This window comes from Siniperca chuatsi, linkage group LG2, assembly GCF_020085105.1.
Source record: "Siniperca chuatsi isolate FFG_IHB_CAS linkage group LG2, ASM2008510v1, whole genome shotgun sequence".
Classification (NCBI taxonomy): domain Eukaryota; kingdom Metazoa; phylum Chordata; class Actinopteri; order Centrarchiformes; family Sinipercidae; genus Siniperca; species Siniperca chuatsi.
In genome coordinates, this window is record NC_058043.1 from 21,129,136 (window position 1) to 21,154,595 (window position 25,460).

At 41.3% G+C, this 25,460-nt stretch overlaps 1 protein-coding gene across 11 annotated transcripts in view; it reads right to left on the reverse strand.

The window, feature by feature from the left end:
• Positions 1–21,006: 21,006 nt before the first annotated feature.
• The window catches only part of tfeb (transcription factor EB), a 31,701-nt gene continuing 27,247 nt past the window's right edge, over positions 21,007–25,460 (reverse strand). For 8 of the 11 annotated variants that reach the window (XM_044179211.1, XM_044179202.1, XM_044179185.1 and 5 more), the window contains 3 exons: positions 24,674–24,749; positions 24,411–24,567; positions 21,007–24,325 (listed from right to left, as the gene is read on the reverse strand). In XM_044179211.1, the coding sequence (XP_044035146.1) occupies positions 23,717–24,325; positions 24,411–24,567; positions 24,674–24,749 (842 nt within the window). In that variant the 3' untranslated portion in view covers positions 21,007–23,716. The remainder of the gene's footprint in view (positions 24,326–24,410; positions 24,568–24,673; positions 24,750–25,460) is intronic. The other 3 variants (XM_044179249.1, XM_044179268.1, XM_044179258.1) reach the window with 1 other exon arrangement.

Here is a 25,460-nt window from a genome sequence, read left to right on the forward strand (position 1 = left end):
CATTACCGCAGGCGAAAAATCACAGAAGAAAGGATAAGGAGATATCAATTGATCTTTATTGTTAATTGACCCAAAAGTATACTCTTTTGGAACAACAAAAACATTGTTCATCGCCTTATTCTCTCGCTGTCCCCTCCTCCCCTCCCTCTTGTGTCTTAGTTTCTGATACAAAGTTAGTCAACTTTTTTTCCCATCCTCAGGCTCTTGTAATAACTTGCTGGTAATTTTGTTTTTGTGTTTAACTTTCTTATCGACACAAAGCCCCACCCCCCTTCAATTCCCCAAATGGAACATGATCTGCCACCTTGATGTGTATAACTTGAGGTTAAATGATAAAATGTGTTATTGAAATGTAGACCTGCTGATTATGGCTGTAGTTCGTGGCCCATTCCAAATAGCCGGGGGCAGACAGAGGGAGAGATAGGGGCCTTGTGGGTTAACAGTTTAATAAAGGGGGAGGGAGAGAGAGGGATTGAGTGCTGCTAGTCTAACTCTCTCTCCCTCTCACTGCTCTTTCACTCATTCCCTCTCTCTGCCCTGTGTTTTACCATTTTAATTAGGCCATAACAAGCTCAATCGTGTAATTAAGAGCTCAGCTGGACCAGAAAACAAGTCAGCCATTAGCCCCGACCAGCCCAGATTACCCACAGCAGCTGCTAAACTGAAGTAGATATAACACGCAGATGCCCACATATGGAAGTGTCACAGATCGGAGAAATCATTCCTGTTCTACTTCTTCTGAAAACTTCAACTGTTTGAAAAATGTAAGACTCCACTGGTACTGTAGCAGCCTGCACAAATATTTTGACAAAAAAGTTTTTATATCAGCAAAGGTTTCAGCCAGCCCTAGATTAAACCTACACTCACACACACTTGACAGCATGCATGTACACACACACACACACACACACACACACATCTGTTTTGTACTGAGAAGAATCTCTGCAGTGACAGGTATCCCCCAGGTGTTTTGTTTCACAGAAACACTTTATTTTCTTTGTTCCTAAAAAAGTGCAAAGTGAGAGTGACAGCATGATGGCCTTTTTTACAGAACACACACACACACAAATACACACGCGCACAGACTCACGCATACAAATCTCTTTATCAGACTGATGGATGTGAGCAGCTCCCTCACCTCCTCTCAGTGAGCGCAGCTGCCTTTTGTGCCTCCCTCCAGTGCCAGCGATGCCTAATAGAATTCATGTATATGTAAAGATTCTTGCATCCTATTATGTACAATAAACTGCTTACTTTATCCGCGGCAGCACCTGGTGAGTGGCACAATCTGCCAAACACACCCTTTCCAAATCAAATTTATTTAGTTAGACCTCCATTCAAACCCACTCATGTAAGCTATCATGTTACACTCTGATCTGAATAACTACAGGCGGGAATCTAATTCATTTCATATTCACAGCACTGCTGCACCCAGCCCTCTTACAGGCCTGTATCAGTAAATTGTCAATTGTAGATGCTCTGCCACGCAACATTACAATGCAAACAAGGTTAGTTTTCAAACACCTGATTTGAATAAGCTCAACAAGGAAACATATCAGACGGCACTGCTTCAATGGTCTTTGTATTGCTTCCAGGAGAGGTGAGGGAGGGGAGGAATGGAGGGAGCAGATGGAGGAGGTTGCAGGGACACTTTTGCAGGCAGGGTGATGCTGGGCCGATAGCACTGGAGGAATGGCAGTTAATTTGAATATGGCACCTCAAGCCACAATGATTATTATCATCACCAATTCAAGGAAATAAATGAGAAGAGGGGCTCCAAAAATAGCATTCAGAGCCTTTTGTGCATAGCAGGTAGGCCCAGTTGGGGGGGGGGTTCGCTTGCTCATTATCCGGGGCTGGGCTGAGGGAACGGAAGGGATCGAGAGAGAAATTGCATTAATGTGACCACGGACACTCTTTTCATAAGCACAACCCCCCCACTCTTGCTCTCTCTCTCTCTCTCTCTCTCTGTCCCTTTCTTTCTTACTCTCACTATATGCCCTGTTTAATTTGAGTGCCAGCGGGAGGTAATTTAGCCATGCTGCTGTCACCTGCAATGAGGCCAGAGATAGGGGTGGGAACGGCGAGAACAGACTGAAAGTAGTGATGCTTGAGACCTTCTTGAGACCTTTCCTTTCACTCTCCTCACCCCCCTCCCATCCCCTTCCATCCCCATCATCATGTCACCTCTATCTCTCTATATTTCTTCATAAACGCTAATAGCGCTCTTTCAATCTTCCTTTCTTCTTCGGACAGCACATATCCTGCATCCCTCTCACCTCTCGCTTGTCCTGCATCCCTGCATGCTCTCTTCCTGTGTCACCCTCATCTATTTTTCCCTGCACCCTCACCTGTCTCTCTTTTCAGTCCACTGTCCACTCTCTTCTCCATCCCTCTTTCCGTCCATCCCTCGTCTCTGTCTGAGGGTACAGGAGATGGTGTTTGGTGAGTCATCCTGGCAGTCGTTTGATTCATGCTGCTCCAGGCTCTCATCTCCCTGGAGAAATTACCAGTCATTTTAATCGGACCCACGTCTCTAATTCATTACACAACCCCATCCTGACACACACATGCACGCACACATACACACACAGTGAAAAACCTCTCAGTCAGATAGCTACCTTCACATAGTCACCTCCGTCTTTGGTGTCAAACGGCACTTAACATCCCTGTCTGTCACACGTATTCAGAGGAGAGCTGAAGGAGAGAACGAGAGAGGGGAAATGGGGCGAGGGGGGGTATTTAGCCTGCAACTCATTTCTCATCACTTTCCCACACCGTCTATTAGTTCTCCACTTAGTCCTCTCTTCTGTACCATCTGCTCTTATCTGTCTGCCTTCCTAAATAGGTTCCCTACTTCTCTCCTCACATCCCATCATCCCATTCCCTCTTTTCTTTACTTCCAAGGTTCGCTATTAAATAGATGCACTTCTGTTGGCCCCAGGAAGTTGAAGGTGAGAGGTTTGGTGTTCAAAAAATCAATAGTTTAATAATTTGGGGAGAGAAGGTTGTGATTTTGCTCTACACTAGTACTACCACATGTAGACCAGCAGTGCACTAGCATAATATACTTTTTACATGACAAACATTTTGACTTTCAAACACAGGTGTAAATAACAACATTAATAATGACTGCATTCCATTCAGCATTCCCAGTTTCAGGGCCTTGCTATGGTGCATGCTGACTCACTTATTTACTAGAACACTTGGAACAAGATATCATTAATGTTATTAGTTACATCTGAAGTCAGAATGTCAGCAGTGGAAAAGGTTCTTTTTTTATCTCTTTTTATTAATGAGTTATGCAAGGAGTTATAGATTTTTAAAGCCTAAATAAATTTTCCACAGGAAAATAAGAAAAATAAGATTGACTTGCACAAAGTCCTTTATGGAGTTGTTTCATTCTAGAATATCAAATAAAATTTGTACGGACATAAATAAATGTTGAGGTTACATTATTGCTAAAGTAGTCAATATTCAATACAATCATTTAATACATTTTAGGGTTGCAACACAATTATTTTTCTTAGCGATTAACCTTTCATTTCTTTCTTCGATTAATCATTCAGACAGCAAAATGCAGGAAAATAGTGAAATACGCAAAAAATATGCAGACTATAAAATGCCAGAAAATAACCCATTACAAAACCCAAAGTGATATCTTTAAATTGCATTTTCTGTCAGACCAACAGTCAAAAAGAAGATATGAGAAAAGCAGCATATCCTCATTTGTGCTTGATAAAAGACTCATATGAGTAAGCCATTATCAACACAGTTGATCAATTTTCTGTTGATTGAAATTACAACTTAAAAACATAAACAACTCACATTATAACCCTATAGACATATTCACACTAACTAAACAAACTTTAGAAACACTCTAGAACAAACTTTATACTCTTATGTAACTAGTGATGGTTTTCCCTTCAGTTGTGGCATGCAGATACTGTATATTTTGTTGCCAATAGAGCTGTTTTGGTAGTAGTAGTTTTGGCTAAATAACTATTCAAATTATTTTGTACTACAGTAGTTTCTGTCCAATAGGTATATCTTTTTTTGTGTGTTGCATTTAATTCAGTTCAATTTTATTTATATAGCACCAATTCATAACAGAAGTTTTCTAATTGCACTTGTCCTATAGAACAGGTCTAGACCTTACACTTTATAATATTTTATTTAGACCCAACAATTCCCACCATGAGCAAGTACCTGGCAACAGTGGCAAGGAAAAACTTCCTTTTAATAGACAGAAACATCGAGCACAACCAGACTCAGGGTGGCCGGCCATCTGCCGCTGCTGAGTGGGTTGAGAGATAGAGAGATGGGGAGAGAGAGAGAGAGAGAGAGAGAGAGCGATAGAGAGCGAGAGCAGGAGGTAAGAGAGCATAAAGTAGTACAATGCAAATTCCACATAGAATTTTAAAATAATAATAATATCATGGTAGTGGTAATATTAATATAAATCAGATAAATACATCACCCTGGAGAAAAACAACATCTTCGAAGGCCTACGAAGTGCAGAAAGATCTGCATGAGGAGACATTGACAAGATCACACTGCAGCTTCACCGACAACATAAACCAATTAAAACACATACACACACAAACACACACACACACACACACACACACACACATACACATAACCTCTTGGAGCTGAACAGCAGGGTTAAATGCAGGGTGAAAAAACTCAGCTCTGTGCTTGACACTGTTTCTCTAATTACAGGGTCTTGGTGAATGAAAAGTAAACTTTAGTGGCCACTTGCAGGTCATCATCACTCCTACACACACACATATACAGCAGTTTGTGCATGTTATGTAATGCTTGTTTACGGGGGCAGAGGTAAGCAGCCATGACAGCATAAAGGCCAGACGGGCAGTTTGCTGATGGGAGGTGAGTGAAGGGGAGTGTTAGAGGAGAGGGGGCCATCATGTTGGAGCCGGCTGGGACAACAAGAGAGGCTTCTCCTGGCTTTAATTGGCTCTTTACATGGAGGAGAGGTTCATGGTGTGTCAGTCGTCCTTCCTCTCCTCTCCTCGTCCCTTCCTTTTCCTCTTCCTCTCTTTTTCAGAAGGGAGCTGCAATGGGTCACTGATCAGGATGTCTTTTTGATTCTTCCTTTTATAACATTTCCCTTCCCTCTCATTCTTACTGTGTAAGAATATTAAAGATAATTAATTGCAGAATTGATCATTTTAATCATTTCATTTGAACACATTGATACTTGAAAAAATGAAACAAACACCTCTTTTAAGTTCCCTCCCATCCAAAAATCCCCCCTCCGTTCCTCCTGCACCGTTAACTCCTCTGCCCCCAACCTCCCTTTTTAAAGATTCCTGAAAGCAAGCCAAGGTGTACAGTTGACAGCAGGCTCTAGTGATTAAGTCTTTTCATTGGCTAATTAGCCCCTACAGCAGTTGCATGCAGGCGAGGCAAACAAGGACCGACTCACCAAACGATCAAAGACACTGCCTGTCAGGAGGCTCAAACACTCTCTGTACCTGTGGGACAGTCACGCAGAGTCACACACACACACACACACATACCGTCGTACCTGTGGGACGGTCTCTTTCCCTCTGTCTCACTCACACACACAGGCATACACACATACACACACATTCATCATGTATCGTACCTGTGGGAGATTCCCCCGTGTCTCTTATTCCAGAGTTGAAATGATGCACACACGCAGGGACACATTTTTAACAAGAACACACTCTATTAGACACTGAGATACTGGCACAAACACACTTTCTCTAAACACTTAATCAGCACTGAAAAGAGGGCAAGAGAAATAAGGAGGCAGACCTAGTTGTTATCCCACAGTGTCTCCCCAAGAGAATATAGATTTTTTATATATATATATATATATATATATATATATATATATATAACTGTTGTGGGTGAGTTAACTCAGATTTGGTTAATAAGGCAGACTTATGATTTGATCTTGATATGAGAAAACAGAACTCCATCTACATCAATTGAGGCGTCCTTGACCCTGAACACTGTGGTTGTACTTGGCGTGAGTACATGTATGAACGTGAGACATGAAGAAAAATAATATTTATTTATTTAATAGTGATTTAGTGAATAGTGATTTTTTTAAACAAATATTCCATTATTTTTTAACATTTGGGTCTGCCACCTATATGAGGTGCATACATTATTTTACTTTTAGGGAAATAACTGAGAGTAAAGAATGGTGGGCTAATGACATATAGTATTTATAATTTATTTAAGAAGTGAAGTCTTTATGTGCCCATGTTTGGTATTTTACCAAATAAACTTGAAACTTGACAGTTTGTAAATATTGTCCAATTTTGTTTAGCAGGACAAAAACAGAGATTGATTTTCTTAAACATGGATGATGCACAAAGACTCAGTTAGTTCACATACAAAACATTAAAATAGTTTGACATTTTGAGAAATACACTCCCTTGCTTTCTTGCAGAGTTAGATTAGAAGATTGATACCACTCTCATGTCTGCACGGTTAATATGATATATATTTTACAGGTGTGTGTGTGTACCGGACAACGTGTCGTTTTCAGGTTTTGTACGAATTAAACAAACAAGATATAATGTGTTTCCAATCTAATAGGCTGCTGGCTGTAGTTTCATATTCACCACAGTATGGTCTCATGTTTGTATGGTGGCCATATTGCTTTTGTGGCTGCACAAATACGAATAGCCCATGATTACTAAAGTTATAGCCAAATTAAATTGCCATCATCCAAACTTGTATTACTTTTTGATAGGCATGCAGGACACAGAGATGGGGTGATCCAGAACCCAAAAAAAAGAAAAAAGAAAACCTGACGCAAAGCATAAGCGATGTCCTTTGCCCCCCCTCATGTGACACTGACTGTAGCATCCCAACTTGACATTGATGCCGTTGTGTGAGGGCTCCAGCAGCTCCGGTGAGTCTTTCGAAGTGGTGGAAATGATTAATGACAAATGGTATAACCAAAGGGATGCCCTTAATAAAAATCTCCTCAAATGCTTCCGAACAATGCGCAGCTTGTCACGTTTGCATCACTTCGCACAATATTGTCTTATATGCTATCATATGAACCAATCTTAGCTAGTTAGCTTACATTAAGTGTGAGTTCTAATCTGTAGAGATACGAGGATCTGATAGTTTTGACTGTTGAATCATGCTAGATTAGATCTTGTCTACAGTTAATATAAAGCTACGTGTTGTGTGCAATCCAGACCAACCTTACACTACGTTAGCATGCCTTGGCAGTCCAAATGCCCACGTTAGCTTCTTTCTATCTTGTGACATGAGCTGCTAGATATGTTCCTGAATCTTGAACATGCTTCATTTTAGGTTGTTATGGATTTTCAACCAACAGGCAGATGTAGCTGATAGAAGTTGCTTTATTTTGCGTTATAATATGATAACTTGAAATGTTCAAATTTGTTAAAAATGAATGTTTTTTTAATGTAATGTGCTTACAGTAGACTACAGTGCCTTCCAAAAGGAGGAGATGAAAACAGAGAGAGAAAGAGCTGAGGGAGGTGGCTAAGGGGAGCGCGACTTCCAGCAGGCCAGCAGGTGAAGCATAGTGATAGAAATATCAAGCAACTATTTCCTACATAACTAATTTAATATGAAGTAGGCATATTTTCTCAGAAGCATTTTTTTAAAGTTGGAAGTACGCTAATAACTAACTTAAAACGAATATTTCAATGATACATGCACAGTATATTATATCAGTGCATATTGTGAATGAGTTTCACGTTTAACATAATGTTAAAGAGAGTGCTTTTCTGTAGGGGTCTAACCCCAAAAGCTCCAGTTCAGAGAGCATTGGAGAGCCTGATGATCAAGTAAAATACTTCTAATAGCTATAGAGAAATATGGGATGGTAGATGGGATGGCCAGAAAATGTGTTCATGAAATCCTATATGACATTTTGTATTTGTTCTGTATTCTAGTAGGCCTACATATTTTTACATAACAAAACTAGATATAGCCTGCTCCAGTCTACCTCCTGGGTTTCACCTGGAAGCATTTAGTCAAGTCACTGTCAGCATCACGTCCATGAAAATTCAACTGGCTACACTAAAGTGTTTAGTTGTCTTAGTGCAGTTTTTGCAGTGAGAGATGAAAGTTGACAATTCAGTCGAAAGTTCAGAATTGAAATGATCAGAATTGTTGAACCAGCAAAGCATATAAATGGTACTTGCTATTATAAATTATATATTTTTTACAATAGTAGTTATACCATGCCCAAGCAATTTTAAATGGAAATTGCTGTAGACAATGGTGTTCTTAATTCTGATTCTAATAATTCAATTTAAGATGATGCGCAACCACAAGGCCCCAAACCAGAGAGTGCGGTAGAGCATGCTGAGCATCAAGACAGGTAGATATGAGGGTGGTAATGGCTGAGTATGAAATAATTACTATAAAGGGCCATGCCAGTAAGAGTGGAATAAAGAGAAAGAAAGATGCTGTGGACAACAATATTCTTGTCATACACAAGTTATATGAATATGCCTTGTTGTTATAGCCTTACTATTGCTGGGGTTAATGTTCTGATACCCACAAACTTCAACAGATGCCATTCGGGGGTTTCTCTAAATGTTTATGTTACATGATGTATACAATATCAACTCATAATAATCTGAGTTGCAAGAGTTTAAGTTTGAATATTGTGGTTTTTACTTCTTTAGTTTAAAAAAATATTTCCTCAAAATGTAAATGCTTTCTATAACTTCTGCTGTCTATAACAAGTAACGAAATGAAGGACCATTGTGCTATGTTGAAACGGTGTGATCACCATACTGGTAGGCTACATGTCCTTTACAATTAAATTGATAGATGGCAGTGTTAAGCTCAAGACTCATAATCAAGTGCCTTTTTTCAGGTTAGAGCAACAGCCCCTCAAAATGTCTGTGCATGTCCCTGGTTAACTAATGTTATTCTTTTAGTTTTGTGTATGTGTTTCTGGAAGATGTCATGTTATATTTTTTAGGTATGACTTGCAATCCCGTGTGGAAATACAACATGCTGTGTGTATGTTAAAGGTGCACAGCAAAGTATAAATATTATTTACAGGTGTGTATAAATATATATGTTTTTATCCTGTCTGTAGTTAAGAAGGAAGAAATTGAATATTAGATCACAACCCCTTCTTTTATAAGGTACTCATCATATAGTGCTGGGAACAGTTTATAAGCAGTTGACATTTCTCAGTAGGCCACCATTGCATTAGTTCCTTAAGTGCATTCTGCTTTTGAAATAATTTAGGGCAGTTAACCCACTTTGTGCAAGGCTGCATAAGATGCTGGTCCATTGCCTCGACGTCATTTGTGACAAACTAATGGTTTAAAATTTAGATTTTGAATGCTGTTGATGGACACCACAAAGGAAGGAGCACACTTGGCATAGCAGCCTCGGTGCTAGTAGCTGGCCCACAGCACTAAAGAACAGTAATGGTTCTAATTCCAATAAAGAGAAAATCCAAGGTCACACTGTGAACTTCCTCCCCATCAGAAGACCACAGAGACTGGCTGGGAGAGTGCATAATATCCTCACAGCTATTTTTACCCTCAAATTAAAATCTATGACATGTTGAAATGACTGCAGTGTGCAAGAGGGGTATTCAAAGCAGACACTAATGACGCTTATTAATGGCGTGAATGAAGTCTTGACAGGTCGTGTGTCATTCTGCAGGCAATGCTCCACTGGCATAATGGCTAATGTAAGTGGGGATAATTATATATATTATACCCTGTCTTATGGTATTTTGGCAGGAGTATGAGGAGCCAGGCAGTTAGAGAGGAGAGTGAAAGCCCTTGCTCTTTTTGAGACAGAGATGTGCATGTGTGTGTTTGTGTGTGCGCACACGCATGTATGTGTTCACCCCCATCTTCAGCAGTGGTCCAGGGAATGAATAATAGTAAGACAACAGCACCAAACAGTGGCTGAACAAGATGCCTGCATAACGAGACAGGCATCAGATAAGCAACATTCACAACATCTGTGTTCTGAACATGAAGTTCAGAGTCACTTAACACTGTGTGTCTGAGGGTGCTGAATGAAATAAACCAGGAAAATAGAGATGGTTTTCGGCACAACAAATGTAGTGCACATTGGGAAAGTGATTAAGTATGCACATGTGTGTGATGTATTGTGGTTTACTTGCTTTGTCTAAGGCAGAGAGACAAGCAGTGGCCATTAAATCCATGTTAGTGGCCCTGAGCTCTGATGAGGAGCCTCATAGATCAGAAGAGAGAATTAGGGGGGAAAGAGAAAAAAACGAAGCCATTGGTAAGGTATAATTAAATAAAAATAAGAATTATTATTGGCATTAGTACTATTATAATTATAAGTATGATCCCTCTTTTTAAAAAGAAAAAATAGCACTTTTTATTTTAAAATGATTTAAGAACCTTTTAAAAACTAAAAAACAAAAACATAAGGACAACTTTAATAGTAATTGCACCTTTATTATTACTATTAGAGTTAGATACTTACTGATAAGGAGATAAATTAAAAGAAGAAGGAAAAAGGCAATATTGTGTAACTAAATTAAAATCATAAAATAAAAATCAATCATTTGCAGGCTGGCAAATATTCTTGTTCTTGTTCATATGATGATTATAATGGTGATGATGACGATGATGATTTTTGTTGTTGTTGCAAAGTATATCTTAGCAATATAAATTTTGCTAAAGTTCACCCTTTAAGGGCAAATGTATACAGCAGCTTGCCAACCAGGTCAACAGACATGCACACAATAGATAGGAGAAGGGAAAAAAAATCAAAGGCTATCAGCTCAAAAAACAATATGTGAAATTGGTAATAAATAAATAAATAGTTTGGGTCCGGCTGCTCTCAGTCCTGCTTGTGATTGCGGGTTCAGTGCAGTGTGTGGAGAGCCAGGGACAGCTGTGAGGGGCTGGTGGGAGGCGGTTATGTGTGGCAGGAGGGGGTGGGGGTGGCTGAGTGGATCTTAGTGGATCTCTCCTCTCTGTGATGTTGGCGGGAGAGAGTTGGCTAATTGGAGGCCCGGCGGTAAAAGCTGTTCATTAATGCCTCTGCTTCTTGGTCCCTCTGCTCAAACACCTTGCCTCATTTATCTCTGTATTTACGCACTCCCCCCAATCCCAACACAGGACCTCAGAACACACTAAAGGTTCAACGTGGAACAAGGGGAAAAGGAAGGGAGAAGGAGAGAAAGAGAGGTGGGGGGGTAAGAGGGAAACAAAGGGTAACTTATGCTCAGTGGGAATTAACAGAGCACTTAGTAATTAAATCTAAATTGACATTCTGGTAATTAGCCTCTTGATTAGGAGCAATAACACAATTAGCCAACCAGTCTTTGCTAATTGTTAATTAGTATAAGCAAAGTTATTGTGTGTGTGGCAGAGGGAGGCATGTAAAAGAACAAATGTTAATCTGTCTCTCTTTCAACAGCCGCGTCCCCTTTCTTTTTTCTTGCTGCCTCTCTATTGAGCTAGCAGGCAGGTTCATTGCCTTTCTCTTCACTGAAGCTGCATTCAGAGGCAGCAGTCAGTAATTAGCTAAAAGTCTTATCGAGGATATCATCAGAGAGCCAGATGAGTCGTGCTGGCACATCTCCATGTCTCTCTACCTTCGCCGAAAACATTCCTCTTCCCCGCCTGCGCACCGCGAGGTGTCATATGGGGGTATTTGTTCTGAATAAAGATGTGATGTGGATTAAATACAATCATAAAAGGGGAAAAGAAGCCAACGTGCTGGAGATGAATCTTAAGGAGATGTAATTCATCTAAAAGGTTTTAGTTTATGAGGCAGAGGAACAGAACACCTCATTAAAGCCAGGGAGAGGAGAGAGGACACAGGAAAATAGATGAAGGGACAATAAAGATGTTCCAGGAAGTGGAATTTACATTGGCCACAGGTGAAACATGGGTTATTTTCAATTAAGATGGACTTAGCGGAACAATAAATTTCATTCACACAGTACTCTTACACAAACCCCAAGTAAGTGAGGGCTAACTCAGACAGTTTTTTGAAAGATAGACAGGAAATGGGAATCTCTTTCTTTCAATAAGTTCATCCCTTCATCTCTTCACTCATCTGTTCATCTGTAAACACAGCAGTTGCACTCCAGCAGTAAACATGGCTGTGCTGTTAATCTTCTGTAACTTGGCCAAATGGTCGATACACTGGTCAAGAGGGTAGAAGATACACACTGGTATCAGCAGCTCCACAATCATTCACATACACAAATACACACACCAGCACACCAAAACCTTGTGCACTGATAACCCTGCATGTGCTAGAGTGTGTGTGTGTGTGTGTGTGTGTGTGCACATGTGGACAGGAGCATGTACCCAGCCTCAGATTAGCTGGTCTCCCAACACAAATATTTGGCAGCAGGATGAGCTGTCTCAGGATGCACCGGAACATGAAATTAACCAGGAAAGGTGGAGGTGCCAGCGGAGCTAAAGCAGCCCTGCCGAGTGGAGAGGTGTACTGGGAGAAAGAGGTGGAGGGGTAGCTGCTCGGTGCCACCCAAAACTCTGCTGCAGGGCGAGAGAGAAAAAAGAAGAGCAAAGGGAGGGAGATGCTGGAAAAGTTAGCTCTGCTTTCAAGTAAATTTGTACATTCATACTAAATTTCTTGTAATGAAATTACAAGTGAGTGTGTTAGTGGGTTTGTAAGTGTGCGTGTGTGTGTGTGTGTGCGTGTATAGGTGTTATGGGTGTCTGTCTTGCCGTGGCTCCTGCTGTGTCCCACCCACTGTGGCTCTAATTGGATCCTTATTACCAGGCCAGCCTCCATCCTAGGAATGATGGATTTATACCAAGCAGAATTCCATTAATCATTCCTTATTCACAGTCCACTCCGAGGAGAGGGCAAATTCATTTCTTGGCGCGCCGAGCGGCCACCATAATGAATATTCATGAAAGGAAATTTGGGGTCAGGCCTAATAAGGGAGGTAATTTGTAATTTGCGCTGTTCCCGCTCGGGTCTTGTTCAGCAGGTTAACCTATAGAACAGCGAAACAGACACACTGGAACCCACACTTAAACATATTGTATTTTTACTCCTAACCTGCCGGGTGCCAGCAGGAGTCATGTACATATTCAGTCTCAGTTTTTGAACATTAGCCTAATATTAGCAATGTAATGAGGAATTTATGCTGGATGTCACCCCACAAAAAAGCATGACGAAGAACGTGCCTCTTGTGGCTTTAAACCATGGCTGTATTTGTTCTTGTAAAACTTTAGATGAGCTGAAAATGCTGACGTTTGTATTTTAATTCCAAAAAATATGTACTGTATGACCCCTTAAGGATCGAGGCCACACTAACCAAATAGAAGATTTTTAATCCAGCAAAAAAACTGATTCAGTGAAGACTACTACAGTACTCCTACTACTGGAGCCCTACAGCTGGAATAAAACAAAGAATGAAAAATGGCCTTAATTTTTGCAAAATGGCGGATCCTTTCTGCCTGACCAAATAAGCCCCGTAGACTGTTGAACACTTTGTGAGAAATCCCTTTTAAATAAAACAGCTGCTTTAAGAGAAAAATAACAAGCTCCACTTTCACATCACAGCACTTCACCCCCAAAAGCATTTTACTACTCCCGAAATTATGCCCACCTGGCATCACTTAAAGTCACTTAATTAATAATTTATCAATACATTTGAAGTGATTAAAATTCATGACCAGAAAGTGTTTTTAAAATAGTGCCCTTGCGCCCTCAGGGTGTCCAATCAGTGCACTGCGTTCGTTAGATCAGGAAGGAATAATTAATTGTACCTGAATGTTTAGTGGGGTCAGGCAGTGGGGGCAGGATGCCTACGGTTCTGTGTGTGTGCACGCATACATGTGTGTACTGAGGAGGGAGGGTGTTAGTTACAAGCACTCGTTTTGTTTGCACCACAACACCTTTGTATGGAGGTGGATGCAGTATGCAGACAACCAGAGTCACTCTATTCCACATGTATTTGTTTTGTTTATACCACAGACACACAAACACAATTATACACACTCCCACGGTACGGCATTCCATCATTTTTCTCTGCCACCCTGTCACCACCTTCTTGTTGTCACTGCCCTTCCTCTTTGTCTCCATCATCAACCTCTGTTGGAAAGGGTAACAGCCATTAAGTAACCATGATTTAGACGTGATGTCAAAGACCTGTCACTCACACACACACTCACACACACACACAGGTTCGACATGATTGACAGCTAGGAGGCCCCTCGCTGGGTCAGCACAGGGGTTAGCACATGCTCAGGGAAACACCTATTGTACATGCACACACGTGTACATGAACACATATTTTTTCAGAGGTGGAAAGTAAGTAAGCAGATTTATTGTATGGTACTTAAGTAACATTCTGAGGTACTGATACTTTGAGTGTTTACATAACGTGCAGTTTTATGTTTTTACTCTTTCAGAGGCAATTGATATTGTTCTTTTTACTTCACTATATTTATCTTTAGGCTGTAATTACATAATGATTTTACATGAAAAATATATGATCAACAATCAAAGAAAAAATAAGATGGGTTTAACAGTAAGACAATGGGGCACTAATGCACACTAAACATAAAGATATAGAGATATAACATTTATATATATAAATATATATATATATATATACCCAATAGTATGTATTTAATCTTAGCCTCACCTGGATAACCTGCAACATTAAAATGCTGCTTAAAGGTTAATGCATCAATAATTTACACTCTGAACAGGATCATTCATTTTTGGTAATGGAGTATTTTTACATTGTGGTGTCTCTTCTTTTTTCCTTAAGTTAAGACTCTGAATACCACAGTGGCCTTCTCTTCAAATTTACACACAAACGCAAATATGCAGACAAGGTCTGCAGGACATTTAAAGTGAAACCCTACTGAGCTAAACAATGATGGGACCAGAGGAGGGCAGAGGGGCGATACAGCGCCTCTGCAAAGAAAGACAATTGCTATAGAAGGTCTAAATAAGGAACATGGTGTGTCTTGCCGTGGAGGTGAGCAGACGGGTCTGTGTTTCTCCGTCCTCTCATGTATAATACATCTCTCTCTGTTTCACCCCAAGGTTCAGAAGCCCAGGGCCCCAGAGACCAACACAGTCTTTTAAAGATATGTGCTCACTTAATCACTGAAGAAAAGGGCCCCTAGAGCTAGCCTAATATTATAATTAATTAATTCAACCAAAAAGGGGTATTAAATTTCCTCCCTCTTAGGATATCAGCTGAATACATTGACCTTTGTGGAAATCGCCCTCTAATTCGAATCAGGTTGTCGAGCATCTTACAGACTAAACTTGTTTCTTTTTCTCCTTTCCTGTCTTTTGGTTCTCTTTGTCCATGTGAGTTTGTGCAAAAGAGTCAGAAAGCTTCATATGCGAGAGGGTGAAGCTCATGTGTGCATGTGTGTGTGAGAGTTTGTCTCTATATTGTGCCTTCATTTTGTGTCTTCCTAGATTTGTGTACATCTGAATTCATGCTTTTTGTGTGCATTTCCATGATCATGTGTGTTAGTGTGTTACAGAGCAAATGTGTGTGGGGGTGGGCGGGTGGGTCGGGGTGTGTGTGTGTGTGTGCAAAAGTGCATGTGAGTGATCCCTAGTTTTATCTCCCTGCTGTAACACAGAAAAGAACAGAAACTTTTCTTATTACCAGAGAGAGTGGTAGAATAGCAGGCAGCTAAGTCTCTGTCTATCTCTGTCTCTCTCTCAGCGGTGTAGCTGACTCCCCAGTGTACTCCGGGTCTTCAGTAACTCTGACTGAAGTTCAGAAGGGTTAGGTAGTATACTCAGGAGGAAGGGGGGAGACAGGAGGAGGAAGAGGAGGGGGGGTTAAGTAGGATTGGAACAGTGGCAGTTTTAAAACAGAACTTTAAATCTCCACCGACGAGAGAGAGAGAGAGAGAGAGAGAGAGAGAGAGAGAGAGAGAGAGAGGACAATGGCGTCATGTGGCGTGCCGTTATCTTCAGGTCTCTGAAAGGCGGGAGACGAGAGGATGAGAATAAAAAGAAGCTTGAAGAAGGGCATAAGTGTGATAACAGCTGTAGGCTGTATAATCTATGTTGCTTTTCAGCGAGGTGTAGAGAAAAAAAAAGTCAAATCTTTGTGACCTTCAGATTTTAAGTTCAGCGAAACAGCTTCTCACTCACAACAACACCAAACGAAACGGGAGAGGATTTGCAAGATGGATGGATGAATGGATGAGTGGATAGCTGGATGGATCGATTGGCAGATAGAGAAACAAACACAGCAAAAGAACAAACAGATCTCAGGAGCTCAGGTTTGAACGAATCCTGTGCGCCAGACCATTAGTTAGTCAGTAATCTTCACGTTTTTGGTTGTCAAGGACGATGATATTGTCCATCATTCGCGGTCCCGCTCAAGATAAATTCCTAGTGTGAAAAAAAAAAACCTGCAATGAAGATATGATGCAGGAATCATCACTCCCATAGCCACTCCATCAACTGCCAGAGAAAAGGATGGAGTGGTTAACCTTCAAAATGTGACAAATTCTATGTCAGACGCATTATTTATCTTAATAATGATAAGCTTAATTTAGCACCTCTCCACCCAACCCACAAAACTAAGAGATGTTACAGTGTTTGTGTTCCATCTTTGATCATTCAAACAGCTGAACAACAGCTTGCCTATTATGTACCAGGGCAGCCTGCAAGTGGAATTTAGAGATGACACCATGTCTTAATTTTACAGAGGTTGCACCAGACGCTCTTTCTGTCAGTGGATGACATTCACTGCAATTCTAAACAACATATTCATTTTCAGTGCTAAGAAATGTCAGTCAGGCCTTGTTTGTCTTCTGCCTTAACTGTGCTGGACTGTGTTGTAGACCACTAACTCCCCCTACTGGCCATGTAAGGGGAAAGACACTCTTTTATAGCATCGGGGGAGAAATTCCTGTAAGAGCCTATGTCAGGATACATGGACTTCATTTTGGCACAAAATTGAATTTCATCAATAAAGAAGCTGAAATGATTTCTAGTTTATTTTTCATGATGTTGGTGGAAAATCTTAATTACAGCTTTCACAAAATGTACTTTTTCACTCCTGTTTCAAAAGAACCAAAAAGTCAAAGAAGATGGTGTAGTCCCTCATTCGTCCAGGAGTGTTCTATCGTAGAATAATTAATGGCAGACTACGACTGAAACCTTTTCTACGATAAAAAAGTCAAAGACTCAACTGTTTATCATCGATTCTGCAGTAAACTCATGGGCAATCAGTGACTCAGCACACATGCATGCACACACACAAACAACCACCACCCACTTTTCTTACTCTCTGCAGAAAAACTTCATACAAGTCACTCCTCTCTCTTCTGCTTCTTCCTCGGCTGCTGTCTGAACAAAAGTTAGCAAGAAACGATAAAGACCACAGCCCCCCACCCCCACCCCCATCACCCACTCCTCACCTCCTGCAACTCATCTTTTCACCTCCACACACATGAAAAGACTGATCCTTCCATGCCACTGTTAATGGCAGGCACATTATTCATCTCTCCAGCCAATTTGCGCTCCTTTTCTTTCAGGAATAGAGGCACGAGGGGTTGAGGGGAGTCAGCGGAGAGTATTAAATATGTAGAGGAAGATGGACAATGGTGCGGCAGAATAAAGAGGGGCAGGAGAGGTGGGAATGAAGAAGGACAGGGGGTGCGTGTCGACGGTGTCGAGACCAAGTTAGTTAGTGAGAGAAAGTGAGGGAAAGATAAAGGAAGGAGTAGTCATCTTCTTGTCTGTGTGATGGGTGTTTGTGAGCTCTCAGTTTTGACCTTTCAGAGAGACCCCACTTTTACAATGTGTGACAGCCTTTATTCAACCATTTTTAACACTCAACCGAGATCCACTATAGATCAAATTAGAATGGTTATAAACTGGAAACCCATGTATGTAAACACACATTTGGTGTACATGTAAAATTTTGTAAAAACTTCAATCATTTAGAAACAGATTTGAAGAATAAAGTGAGTTTCAGAGACGCCCCAAAAACTTTAGAACAAACTTAAATCTGCAGTACTCCAGAATTATGGAGCTAAAATCAATGTTGTGTCATCGTGCCATCTTCATTAGAGACTTTTTGATAGTGGACAATCAGGTCCTACAGGAGTATGCCTGCAAAAGCTATAAAAAGTGTCTCCAATCTCCATCCATGTGGCAAAAGCCAGTATTTTTGGTATGACTTCCAGTCTGCCTGTCAGGGACAATGTATGGTGAGTGGCCCGGGCAGAAGAGATCATAAAGCAGACTGTGATTGACGGTATCTTAATGGAGGAGGACGGATCAATAAGTAATATCAGCAGGTTTTAATTCAAGGCAATACACATAAACCTTTACCAACTTCACAATGTCACTCAGTGTTCATAAAAGTTTCCTCCACATCCCCTTGGACAAAAGGAGATAAATCCATCAAAAAGTCCTCTCAGTTTTATAGTCCCCCATCCCTCGTCTCGTCTTTCCCTCCTTTCACCCCCCCATCTCCATTTTGATGTCTGTCTATTAGCAGAGGGTGAGGCCTTTCCTACTCTCACATCCAGGGGCTAAATTAGCTCAATCAGCCCCCTTTCACCTCTTTTCCATGGGCTTCAAGCTGAGTGACACACTGCTCCCCTGAGAGGGAGGGAGGAGTCTCTCACACACACACACACACACCAAGCCCAGCAGCCAGAAGAAGACTATGGAAGGGGGAGGGGCAGGTAGAGGGAGAAGTTGGGGTGAGGAGGAGGAGGAAGGATGAAAAGGAGGATTGGTTGGAGGAGAGAATGAAGCTTCATTTCTTCCCGCTCTGACAGAGGATCCATCCTCAGCTCTGAATGGAGCTCCTTGTCCAGTGCTTGTTGAACATTAAGAAAAACTACTGTGATTATTTTACTTCTCCCTCTTCCTCACCCCTCTGCAGGCCACAGTGGTGCACAAGGTGCTGTGCCAAACCCACTTCAAGAGGCCTAACCATTAGAAAAAGAGGTGATGAGTGTTTCTCAGTGTGTCTCCCCTCACTGCAACCCCAGCACTCTATGCCAGGGCCGAACTCTGCGTTCCTGTGCCAACGTCCCTTAAATTACACCTTCATGTTTGATTTGTCTCAACCCTTTCCCTCTTTCCCTCTTATTAAACAGCCACCCAAGTATCTGTGGAAGTGCAAGGCAGGCACTTCTGCTGCAGTAATACCAGTGCGTCTATGTGTGTTGGGGGGAGATGGGCAAAAAGGTGGTGATCGGAGTGAGCCATAAGATCTACTCTTTGCAGCTCTACAGGGATTTATTAGACTGGGGAGTACATTAGCATCATAAAGACGCGAGAGAATGGGCCTGTGGATGGGCTGCAGACACCACCACTACACTTTAACATGCTCTGCGGCATCAGTCAGTGTGTGTGTGTGTGTGCGTGTGTATGTGTGGTTGAGGAATAAGATTACCCCGATTTAACTTGTTAAGAAAGGCTGTTAAATAATGTTTATGGATCATCCTGAAGCAGCTCTGGACGAATACATCAGGAGATGATGGAAAGAGCTGCAAAAGAGGAGAAGAGAGACAAAAGAAAGAGAGGAGGCGGCAGGTGAAATGTGAATGCCACCACCTCTGAGAAAATAGGGTAATTTTACCAAATTGGCACCAATAAATTTCATTTGTCAAATGCTTTATATTTTCTTGTTAAAGGTGTGTACTGGGAAGGCTGACCTGCTATGCAGGGATTTTATGAAAAAATTTAATCAATCCCCAACAGTTGCTGCTGTTTTCTGCACACAAAAAATATATTGATCTGATCATAACTGAACTCTGCTTGCCATTTGTGAACAAACAAAAATGACTGGGTTCTTAGGTAGTATTAAAAGTAGAGGTTAATTGCACGGCCGCTCAGTCCTTGCCGTGACAGTAATATCACAGAAGAGAGTTTAAGGAGACACTGGGACCATCTTCTACAAAATAGAGCTCTGGTGCTCCCTGGTGGACATATAATGTAAAACATTTAGTGGGTTTATCTAATCTGTGACATTAGATATAAACATTTTATGTACAGAACCAAACTATTTACTTATATTCACTGTATTACATATGACTAATGGAGAGTACATATCTATTCTTTAACTACATCAACTTTTTAACTGTACTAAAATCTATCTCTCAGACTAGTCACATTTCCCAATGAGGTTTTTATTTCTTTATTTATATTTGGGTTTTAGTTCTAAATACAGAAGGTGCATATACAATTTATTTAGATGCATGTGCATTTCTTCACCAAATTTCATTGTAAAATCTGTTCAAACTTTTTTTCTTCACTTAGGAGGACATTGCATTAAGTTGCATTCATTCCCATGAAACTTACACAAACTTCAAGTTGTAAACCTAAAATTGAATGGTTACAGATGAGACTGACACATATGCAAGCATATTAAAATAATAATAATTGAATAATAATAAATCCCCCCCCCCAAAAGGGAGAAAATCAATAAACTAGGTAATAAAAGAAAATCTTAACATTATATCTACTCCATATCCCTCATTGGAAAATACAGAATCTGTGAATTTACAAATATTGATCATTTCAAAAGTTTAACTGCTGGATACAAGATGTATCCTACTTCAGTTCATCCTCAGTGTATGTGCGCTTAAGGTTTCAGGTTTCCACATCACACTTGTGTAAGTCTTATGGACCATGACTGGCTCCCAAACTAGTTGTGTGTCATAAAATCATCTCGTAAGTACTCATTTTAAACTGAGATTTAATGTAAATCTCAGGAAAGTTTCTCTGTGCTCACCTTACCCTCCAGTGTCAAACTCTGCACATACATCATTCCGCACAGTGAATGGCAAACATTCAAGTAACAATAACCAAAACACATTTTTGAGTCTCTTGCTGGGACCAGATTTTTGTGCCCAAACGGAAGCAGAGTGCCCAGAATGGGACCGTTTTAAACTATATTTTTGTCCCCACCCAATTAATATAAGTACCCACACACTTCTCAAGGTATATCAATTTAAAAAAACACTAGAAGTCAGTAAATGGATTCTGGTAAAACATTTTATATTCTCAGTAAAATCAGAACCACTTTTCCCTGTGTAGTTTGCTCTGCAGAGCGCCCTCTAGTGGAAGAGTAGAGGAGGCCTGAGCAGCTCTTTGGAGTGACAGTACAACAGTCAAACTGTGGCTGATAGGGAAAAGGCACAACACTGGCAGACAGACAGAGACAAATGCAGAGTCAGTGCTACGACGCCATGGCAACCACAACTCCTCGGCTCAGAGTTTATGTGAAGTCAGTTGTCTTCCAGTCTCCATGGAAACCAAAGTCAGGGAGGGAGGAGGCATGGCGAAAAGATCGACCTGCTTCAGTCTGACCAGAACCACTGGTAAAGCTTACATTCATAAAATGAGCAATTTGAATTCAATCAAATCAAAGAATCACCTTTCATCTATGTCTGGCTCCAAATTTAAATGTTAAAACAAAGAGAAAAATAAAATCCCAATCATATAAAAATGGCATCAAAAATTTACATAATCTCTTCATCTCTCTTAAGTCAGCTGAAATCTGGAAGTTCATAAACGGCTCCCCACTCCTTCCCCAATAGAACATTGGTGGCTTAGATGCCTTAATAGTGTGCTTACTGAAAATGGCTCTGAGAAGAAAGGGTAGTTTTGGAATAAAATTGAAACAGAACTAAAACAAGAAATACAAATAAAATACATTTAAGTGGCTTAGTGGCATAACATCTGAAATAAATCTTATTCCATAATTCTTCCATGTACAAAGTCAAAACAATAATATAGTTTCCAGTGCTTTGGGAGTTAAAATAAACAACAAACTATATAGTAAAGAAAACAACCACTTCTTTTAATCAAAGAAAAAAAAAAATCACCATCAAAGTTTTTTTTTCTACCTTTATCAGTACTGATCATAAGCTATATCAAATCAAAGCCAAGCCCCAGATCTACCACAGCAGAGATACGACTCAGGCCCACCTCAGCCTGCCCCAACCATCACTGTGACAACTGTAGCCAGTGGGATAACAGATTCCCTTTACAGTAGGTGGCAGTTTGAACAGCAGACCTGAGTTCTACCTCGGCAGCTGGTAGCTTCACTCGACTCGAGGCTGCACTGTATGTATTGTATATATGTGAGCACTATTCTGCACATGTGTGTTCTAGGTGAGCACCTGCGCGTTTAATGCATGCCTGTTTGTGAACCGAGTGAGAGCGTGAATACATGCAAGTGTGTGCTAATGCTGTGCTTTTACAGTGAAGATTACACTACTTCTGCTGTCAGCTGAGACAAACTATCTCTTTCTCTCTTCAGTATTAAAACATGTCACTATATCCTTCCTTCACCTGGGCCTCTAGTACAAGCCGGGCCCTACAAAGTCAGTTAGTGAGAGAAAAATGAAATGTTTATCTCCTGCAACAACAAAGGTATAGTTGGTGCAGAAGCAAACTTTAAAGCATTTACAGGCATAATTGAAGTTGGTATTACGTCCAAACCCTGGTCATGACCTCTGACCTATAAAAACATGCCTTTGAAGAGCAGCAGCTGCAAAAATCAAAAGGCACATTTATGGGGGTTATGAGCCTGACACAGTTCAGGTTAACATCTGCTTCTACTTAAAAATGATCCTGCTCGTGTATTCTGTTACAGTACCTGAGTATTTTGACACCTCACGGATTTGGACGACACACCGTTTTTTGAAGACTATCAAATGGTTTTCTCTACTCTCTCACCACAGTCAACACCTTACAGTGTCTTCTTCAGGGAAAAAGGTCATGACAGTGTCAAGTGTTAAAAAGGTGTAGGGACTGGGGCACAGCAGTGTGTGTGCATGTGTATGTGTTTGTGAGAAGACAACAGTTACAGCTAGAAGTGGGGAAGGTGCAATAAATTAAAAGGGCTTCTGCCTCCAACAGTAAATTGTCCATCCAGTGAGTTTTAAAATGTTTCCTAAAATGTGGACACTTTAAGAATACACGTCAGCTTAGCAGGCTAACACAGATCTTTTTCAAATACCACACAGCTAGTGCTAGAGGCAAGTGTGGAATAACAGACTGAGGAACAGAACAATGTGACTGGACTGCATCCCCTTAAGATAAATTATGCATGCAGGACCATAAAGCTATTTCCATTTTATCTACTATCGTTCATTCAATCATTTATGGTTGCTAAAAGAGGTTGATGTAAGGAGAAAATAACTTGTCCTCTATCAAGTGAGACAATGCACTCGGTTGTCCTTGTATCTGATAACTTCAATCTAATTAACTGCTGGTTTTGTCCCCTGTTCCAATTATGATTCAGAGCCACCTTTATGGAAGCAAGGCCAAGTGTGCTATATAACTCCTGACCTGGCAGCGTTGGTTCACCCCTTATAAATGCTCAGTCTGATGGGCAAAGTTTCAAGCTGCTCAGTTTATCTCACATGCTTGTGTGTGTGCGTAAACGTTTGCACTATACAGAATATTTTCTACTGTGTGAGTGATGTGTACCTTCTTTTGCTCGTCACGTTAAGGGGAGATAATTGTACCACAAATGAGTGTCGTCGGTGTCAAATTGTGTGATGTGTATAGTATGTGTGTGTGCTGGGTGAATGATGTCATGTCTGGTGGCTGATTCCTTTCTGTTGTATGTGCTGTAAATGTGTTGTGCCGTCACTTTTTATGCTGTTTTACATTTTTACTGCAACCTCTCTGTGCATGTGTTTGTGTGAGTGAATGTGCGTGCGTATGCATGTGTCTACAGTATGTCTCCATCCTCTATGCTGAAGCTGGATCTGCGGCTGGAGTCGACCGAGGCTTCAGGGGACATCGCAGAGAGCAGCGGGTCTCCGCCCATAGGGGACAAGGGCTCGTCCATCATCAGAAAAGCCAGCTCACCTCTCCTCCCCTGGACGTCCAGTCCGCCCAGGTCACCCAGCCCCGACATACCGTCTGAGAAGCCGGGTATCCCATCACACAATTCCAGTGACTGGGCAAAGTCAAAGGGCTGGGAGCTGCCTACAGATGGGAACTGGATGGGTGGCTGGGGCTGCAGGTGTTGGGGGAGCGTTGGCAGCTGCCTGGGCTGAGGCTGAGGCTGAGCCTGGCCCTGGTGGTGGAGGTGGGTCTGCGGAAGGAATTGGTGCTGCTGGGCCTGGGGCTGAGCCTGGTTCTGGGGTAAGTGCTGGTGCTGGTGCTGGTGTTGGTGCTGGTGTTGGTGCTGGTGGTGGGCTTGTGCCTGGGGGTGAGCGAGGTTCTCCTCTGGGCTGGTCTCTTGTTTTACATATGAAGCCATCAGGTCAGTCGGGTTCAGGCCAGAGGGAGAGTTGCTGGGCAGGCCATGCAGACGAGCCTGCATCTCCAACTCCTGACAGTGGGCGGAGGGCAACATCGTCAGTCTCAGTGTATTTGCTGTGATTGTGTTTCTCTGAACCTGTGTGTGTGAGTGTTACCTGGATACGTAGCAACAGCTGTTTGTTGGCCATCTCCATCCTTTTGAAGTTGTTCTCCACCTCTCTGGTCCTCTGAACATCCTTCTGCATGCGTTTGATGTACTCTACCGACGCCCGCAATATAGTGCCTTTGTTCCAGCGCACATCACTATGCACACAGTAAAGTACAAACAGGCAATGCAGTAGGTAAGTAACTGGCGGTAACGGATTTAATTCAAATATTTTATCCACACTGAAAATACAGTTTAGCAAAAGCAACTCACAGGTCATTGGTTTTGGGGATCATGGTGCCCAGTTCTTTGATACGATCATTGATGTTGAATCTCCTCCTCCTTTCAACTATTGAACAGGAAAGAAGAGACAAAATGGGAGACAAAGGGGAGATAAAATAGGAGGAGACAAAGGAAAAGACACGAAGAGGACAATAGTACAGAGAAATCAAAGGTATGAAAGAAGGAACGAAAAATAACTTGTTCAAGGTAGACTGGCCTTTGGAACTACAAAAGTCAGCTGGCATTGTAGTGCATATAAGAAAAGTATAGATCAATGAGTGCATACTGGATATATACAGTAAAGGACAAAAAGGGACAAACATTTAGACGCACGCACACACACACACAGTCACAGGCAATTACACTTAAGTGCCAGAACAGCAGAAATTACCAGGTTAACCATCCACCCACTAGTTGCACTATGTCAGCTAAATCAGCACAAGGCTGTATAAAACTGTTTTTGCAAGAGACAGATTATGGTGTGTGTGTGTTTCATGTTCTTATATCCCAGTGGGGACTTTCACCTGAATGCACACTAATCGATGGGGACTTGTGTCACTGTGGGGACAAAAATTGAGGTCCCCATGGGTAGAGACTGCATTTTGAGGGTTAAGACTTGGTTTTAGGGTGCAGGCTACAATTAGGTTAGGTTAGAGTTAGGGTAAGGGTTAAGGTTAGGTATCATTAGTTGTGATGGTTAAGGTTAAGGGGCTAGGGAAAGCACTATGTCAATGACTGTCCCCAAAGAATAGTGAGGTGTGTGTGTGTGTATGTGTGT